The following is a 7,365-nucleotide window of genomic DNA, read 5'->3' as shown; positions in this document are numbered from 1 at the left end:
CAGCCTTATTCAGTATATTAAATTATAGGACTAACTGCTTAATATTCACATTTCTTTGCTGGTATTACCTAAAAGTGTTGCATTTTAACATCTCACTCCTGATCTACATGTAAATACTTGATATAACATAAAAACTGAGAAATGGGGGGAAAAAAGGTTTGTAAAATGTAGAGTATTACAAATGATATTCAATTTTATTGTAGGTACAAACAGGATAAGTCTATTTTAAATTATAATTTTAATAATAATAATAATAATAAATATTATTACTACTACTATTATTATTATTATTATTATTATTATTATTATTATTATTATTATTGCTGAATTTAGAGCCGCTTCCCTTGTCTTATTTTTTAGGCGACAACCGGAAGCCAACCCTGGCTCTGCTCACATTAACGGCAGTAGGAAGTGGTCAGGTCAGGATGTGTTTGTGTCTCTGTTCCAGAAATGAAAATCATTGAATCAGCGTTGGACGGGGAGGTAAGCGTCTCCGCTGGACGCCGCGCTGTGTCACGAATTCTGTGCCGTGGCGTGGCTAGGTAGTCCACTGCCTGCTCTTCTGGTTTCACCCGAACCAGCCTTCACTCGAAGGCATTTGACATTTACATCAGAATTGTGTGATTGCGAAATGACAGCGGGATACGCGAAGTGCTACATTGATGGCTTTCAGGCGTTACGTTAGGCGTTCGACCCAGCTCTATCTTTTGAACTTTCGAGATGTCAGGAGCTAACGTCATGGAGTCCACCAAAGCGCTCGGTAAACTGGAACTGAGCCCTGGCTTGGGTGCTATTGGGGACAGCGCCTCCATGAATAAGTCCGGCCAGCAGCTTCTGGGACCACAGGACCACGCTCACCTGAACGGCTGTGTCCCACTTTCTCATCAGGTGGCAGGTCACAAGTATGGAGTGAAGAAAGTTGGTAAGTAAAGGCCTGTATATTAATAAACTACATCTGTACGTGGCTAATGATTTACTAGTGGGGGTAGTAAGAGTAATAGAAAACCAGCAACAGTCAGACGTTTGTAGAGCAACGTTTGCGGATGAATGATTCATTTAAAAGGGTGTGGATCATTCCAGACATTTTCACGGAAAAAAGATGTAGTGCAGGGGTGTGACCAAGCTTCAGGTCCAAAGCAAACGGGCAAGTCCCAGGTTAAGTTCAGGCCTTAAACTTTAATTTTAATCACAGTAATAATGAATGAACTCTCAAACTTATACATTGAAAAATGTATTTGTTAGCACCAACAACCACAAGGGAACTTCAGAAATATGGCACATAGATTTTTTTTTCTTGTTGTAGAACAAAATGGAATTCATTCATTTATTCATTTATTCAATTAATTCATTTAAAATACCTTACAGTGTTAAATTTAGCTCTCATTTACAAGACCAACCTGGGTAAGTGGCCCGAGAGATGCAGCATGCGTGTTGCTGCATCTTGCGTGTTGCTGCATCTTGCGTGTTGCTGCATCTTGCGTGTTGCTGCATCTTGCGTGTTGCTGCATCTTGCGTGTTGCTGCAGCTTGCGTGTTGCTGCAGCTTGCGTGTTGCTGCAGCTTGCGTGTTGCAACAACATAAGGAGAAACTCTGCTAAAAGGCCAGAGGTGTTCAATGGACTAGCGGCTCCGGAATGGCTCCATTATTATGCTCTGTAAGATATCAAGTAATGTCAACTTAAAAGGCTCCAATCCAAGTGAAATCAAGACATTTCTGATTTTTAGCAAGTCAAGACTTGCTAAAAATCAAGTCATTGATTTAAACCTGACTTGTCCTGAACCTAGAGTCCACACTGAGGGCTGTGCAATGTAGCTGAAACACAAGGTATCCAATGTTTTTCATACCAAGTCTGATTTCTGATTTGATTTTTTTTTCTCACTTTCACCTCTTAAAAAGGTCGTACAATGTCGGTGTCAATTTTAATTATATAGCAAAAACTGGTTTAAAACTGCACCAAAGTGATATTCAAAAACGACGAATAGATAGAAAATATTTTCAACAACTTGTTTTTATGTCAGTCATCCCTACTGATTTTCAACTAAATACAAGCAGTAAAACCGACTCTCAAAACAAGATGGTGGGCCCTGGGGGCCTGACTGACTTCATTCTTTACTATGGAAGACCAAAGAGTGCATTGGTGGAAAAAAAATCAGATTTTCTAAATGTTAATGCTTTGTAAACAGCAAATTTGATTAATTGATTAAATCGATTTGTTGTTCAGCTCCAGTCGTAGTGTGATTGAAAAGTTGACTGGACAGGGAGAACTGGGGAAAACCTGTGTCGACATGAAACAACAGAAATGTGAAGTTCACTCATCTTTGATGACTTTCCTTTAAAGCATTAATATATAAATAACAGAACCAGAACTTTCTACCAGCTCATTCAGCTGTGGTACTTAAGCTAAAAATGAAGGCCTTACTAAACTATGTTAAATATTGTTCTAAACAATAGTACAATATTCCTCTGTTTCAGTGAGACGACTAACGTGTAAAGGTTTAAATATAGATCTTTAAAAGAAAAATAAAATCTGTTTGAGTTTGGGCTCTAGGCTCCAACCTCACCACTTCATTTACCAAGTGGGAATGATGGTGAAGTTGACATTGCCAGTCAGAATTCCAACTTCAGTGGCATTCTCATTGTACTGCCTACTTGGGACTAGTTCAGCAGAGCTAAACAAAATGTTTAGTGCAAAGAAAACTATCCATCCATTATGTTCCACTCATCCGAGGTCAGGTCGCGGGGGGAGCAGCCTAAGCAGGGAGGCCCACACTCCCCTCTCCACGGCCACTTGGCCTGCTTCTCTGGAGGAATCCCAAGGCAAGAGAAACTTGGGCTACTTTCACACAGTAGGCAAAAGCAACCCAAACCCAATATTTGTATTTATTTTTGTCCAAATGGGACTCATCCGACTATATTACTGGAGTCTGAACGGCCCAATTTCCATCTTCTCACCTCCCCTCCCCAAAATCCAATTTGTGTCATTTCCGTAAGTGGTACTAAATCAAGTGTCAAAGTTTTCAGTCTCTGGTTGGTTGTCATATTTTATCCAACTTTTTCACTCATTGACGTGAGACGTGCATCATAATTCTACACTAGAAGAAGCCAGATGTGGTAAATGGTTGAAACTCTGCTCAGCGGTGACAATCATGTCTGCTCCCATTGATCAACAACTTTCTGATCCGGCCATAGGCGGCAGTATCCATTATTACTGTTGGTGCGCTGCTGTGACGTCTGCGTCCTTCTGCGCATGTGGGTCTCATAAATCGATCACACAGAAATCTCATTGCGATTGCATGTAGTATGAATGACCATTTAAAAAAAAAAAAATCTGATTTCAGCCAAAAATTAGAATTGAGCATTAAACATGTTTTGTGAATGTAGCCATTCAGGGAAAAATATGTTTTTCCAGTCTCACTGTGTAAAGAGTTGCTTCTTCATTTTTGGTGACAAATATACCAAAAAATGAGGATCAGGCCATCCTCAACTGGTGTCAAAAATAATGAGGTAAGTAGCTAACTATTGGACAGGGTACGCCACAGTAAGATCCAGGCTAAAAGCTACAGCTGGTACAAGCTACAGTGTCCACTGTTGTAAAATAAGATAGCATTTTTTATGCCTATAAACTTTTATAGACTTGTCAATAATTAATCGTTCCCTGCCAAATATTATCCAAGATGATAACATTTCCCACTACAAGCAAAGAGAAGTGCACTTCTATGAAAGGTCTATAAAGCTACTGCAAAACTCTTAACATTTTTTTCTACTACTTCTGTACATTGTCAGCTTTTAAAATAGCTGAATATAAAAATCTTTATTGTGATGACTTTCACTATAAAGTCATCACAATATGGTTATGAGTTATGTATGAGCCCCTTCTCCAGGCCTCCTTCCTGTTCCTTTAGTGATCTTAAAGTGGGGCAGAGAGTAAAAGCCACAGTTCACAACAAGCTACAGTGTGTTTCCACATTGTGTAGCTAGAGAGACTGGGTGGACAAGATTAAGAGCTAATAATGCTAATAACTGCTTTATCATTGACTTAACAGGACAACACACAGGTTCCTCTTATGTTTCCCAGTGACAGAAACATTCTCATGCCTTGACATAATCAAAGAACAGATCAGAAAAGTAATTCAAGAAATCTTTGTTATATTTGAGAGTCCTGAAAATCATCTCCACACAACACTGAGAGTGAGCCAGTTCAACCATACCTCATACATCTCAAAATATTCAAATATTGCATAAAATTTAATGATATCTTCCCAGTGATCTCAGAAAGTGAAACAGTCATTTTAAAGATATGCATTACACACAGAGTAAAAACATTTTAAACTTTTATTTATCTATTTAATTTTAATGATTATAGTTGCAATAAAAACCCAAAGCTAAATGTCAGAAAATTAGAATACCACTTTAGACCAAACAAAATGGATGTTTTAATGACAGGCTTCTAAAAAGTATCAACACTTCCATGCTCTCACTCCTCTGAATTCCATTCTTTTTAATGTCCAGTTTTGCTTTCTCCCAGACTTTCTCCAGGGAAATATATTCTGGTCAGTTAAATGCCATTACACACACCATGACTGAAGTAGAGATGAGATTGCAAATCACCTCAAGCCCACAATATCTATGGTGAACTCTAAAGGTCAGAACATCAGGGTGTGGGGATGTTTTTTTTTTCCTCTCAAAAATGCTCAAAACATTTGATTTCCCTGACTGATAGCTCCCACCTGCAGGGGGCAGTGTTTATACTGTTAGAACAAAAAGTCACATTTTCATATAAATGTTGCTTAATTCTTTGCAGATATTTGCACCAAATCTGTTATTTTGACTGCTAAAAAAAGCAGTGAAAACCTGGAGGGGTTGGTAAAGAGTACTGCTAGACTGTATGTAAATGAAAGATGGATGAATGGTAATGCTAAGAGTCGACAGATAAATGAAGGTGGATACTTTATCATGACAATGAATCTAAACGAAAAGCAAAAGAAACTGGCATTTTCATAAGAAGCAGCGTAGCAGTGCTTGAATGGCCTTATTAAACTCTTGGATTTGAATGCAATTGAAGATCCATGAAAAAAACCTGAAGACTTGAGCATTTAGTAGAATCCTTCACAACCTGCAAGATGTGAATAATAGTTTCTCCATACAGGAAACATCTTAAATTCATCTTACCTTTTTGCCAGCATGTTAATTTATTTTCCCATCAGTCTGTTGATCTGGAGGAGAAACATCGTGTTCTATAGTTGATCTGCCATCTTTGCATTCTTCATGTTCCTGTCTGAAGTTATCCTTTACACCTGGAAGCTCAACTCTCCAAACAGTCTCGGGACAATAATGGATCAAAACAATGAATAAAGCAGACACTGAATCTTTTTGATGGTCATCAGTATAATTATTTTCTGCATAAATCAGCATCAGCATTGCATTCATAAACATAACTGAATATTCATACTGTCTGTGTGCTGCAGGTATTTTACAACACCCGGATGGAACGGTCTTGAAGCAAGTTCAGCCTCCACCCAGAGGACCACGAGAAATGCAGTTTTATAGCATGGTAAATAAAATTCTCACACTTTTTTTTCCAGACAAATATTTCAGTTAGTTTTTTTTTTTGTTGTTGTTTTTTTGTTTGGGGGGGCTTGAAAAAAAGAGACAGATTTTTTGGAGTTCTCAACCGAGTGCTTCAGTAGAGGCAATTTGGACTTTTTCCCTGTTTCTTGGAGACTTTTCACCTCTAACTCAAAAGATGCCTTTAGTTCTAAACATGGTTGGAAGTAATGTTTTTATAGATTTAGTCAGAACCTTCACAGTGAGAGAACAACTGGGTGACGGAGATCCTCACCTAATCTCAGCGTCTGAGTCCAGTAGGGCTGTAGTGATACAGTAATCTCACGATACGATACACGATATTCTGCTCACAATATTATATATATTGTGATATTCAGCAAACGATACAATTCAATACACTTTTGCGATTTTCTGAAAGATTTTAGAGGGACAGAGTGATTTTGGTGACATTTTGTGACTGTTATAGAGTTGGATTGAATTAATTTAACTGAAAACTGATTAAAAGCACCAACTACATAATACCTGGCTCTGGTTGGACATGGACACAGACTTAAAGTCGACAGCTGGACAAAATTAATCAAAGAAGTGGTGAGAAAACATGTTTCTTTTAAATTGAAACCGTACAAACTGTAGCTTGCATTTGTAAAGTACCAAGTACCCTGCTCTGAATAGTTTACCTTTTTAACGTTGACACTTAACATCTGAAGGAATCACTCTAAGCCTGATGACCTAATCACTCTCCCGGCAAAGCAGGCAGTGAGTGAGCAAGGTGACAGTTGGATGTTACGATACTTGCGGATGAATATAAAATTTTTTTCTAGGAAAGAAGATGTCGATATATTTTGCAAAATCGATATTATTACACAGCCCTAGAGTCTAGTCAGCTGCTCCTATCTGGAATCTTCTCCTATTCATTGTGATCCATATCTTAGGATCCTAGGAATCTAGTTTCAGCTCCTGTTCCTAAGGGCTCATTCACACCAACCTTGGTGAAACCACTTTAGTCAAGCTCCAGTCCATTTGTCCAGAAAGTCTGGTTGGTATAGTGAGGTGTGAAGAACCTATAAAGTGAACTCTGGTCTGCCGACAAACCTAGGAGTCGGTTCCATTGAAGTGAACTCTGGTGCGGTTCATTTGCATAGGTGAACACCAAGCGGACTGGAGACCGTTCAAAAGCAGGAAATGAACTATACTGTAAGGCATTCTGGGTAAATACAACCAAAACAAACGGGAGAGTCTGACTTTAGCGGGAGAAATGGCTCATAGTCTTTTACTAAATTTAAAAGAGAAATTGTCTTTCCGCTAAAATGTGACGTCACTCTGTTGTTCACATTTTGTGAAGGAAGTTTGCTGAGCATCTTCTTCAGAGGCTTCTGTTCTTTCTTTCAATGGTTCTTGGTGCAGCGCCCACACAGGCGAGGTTGGGAACAGGTTTTTCAAATGGTTTGGATTGTCTAACACAGTGTAGTGTGAAAGAGAATCGCAGCAGCTGGAAATGGAACAAATGTTGTAGTTTTGGTCCCCAGTAGAACCGAGTCTACCAGACTGTCAGGTGTGAATACACACCAAGTTACTTGAATATTTATTGGAGACCAAAAAAAAATAATCTTGACATTTAAACTGCTGATAGTTCTGTTCTTAATCTGTCACAATGGGATGTTCTGTTTGTAAACCCTCAAACATTTCCATATGAGTCAAAGCTGTTTCTGCTTTGGGTCTGACATTACAGCACGAGTTTCATAGTGTGTGTGTGTGTGTGTGTGTGTGTGTGTGTGTGTGTGTGTGTGTGTGTGTGTGTGT

At 38.8% G+C, this 7,365-nt stretch overlaps 1 protein-coding gene across 1 annotated transcript in view; it reads left to right on the top strand.

Annotated features, from left to right (window-relative positions):
• Positions 1-375: 375 nt before the first annotated feature.
• The window catches only part of ipmkb (inositol polyphosphate multikinase b), a 12,779-nt gene continuing 5,789 nt past the window's right edge, over positions 376-7,365 (top strand). The window contains exons 1-2 of the mRNA XM_007558613.2: positions 376-922; positions 5,466-5,551. Coding sequence (XP_007558675.1) covers positions 721-922; positions 5,466-5,551 — 288 coding nt within the window. The 5' untranslated portion in view covers positions 376-720. The remainder of the gene's footprint in view (positions 923-5,465; positions 5,552-7,365) is intronic.

This window comes from Poecilia formosa, unplaced genomic scaffold, assembly GCF_000485575.1.
Source record: "Poecilia formosa unplaced genomic scaffold, Poecilia_formosa-5.1.2 Scaffold4, whole genome shotgun sequence".
Taxonomy (NCBI): domain Eukaryota; kingdom Metazoa; phylum Chordata; class Actinopteri; order Cyprinodontiformes; family Poeciliidae; genus Poecilia; species Poecilia formosa.
This window is presented reverse-complemented; position numbering and strand designations above follow the sequence as displayed.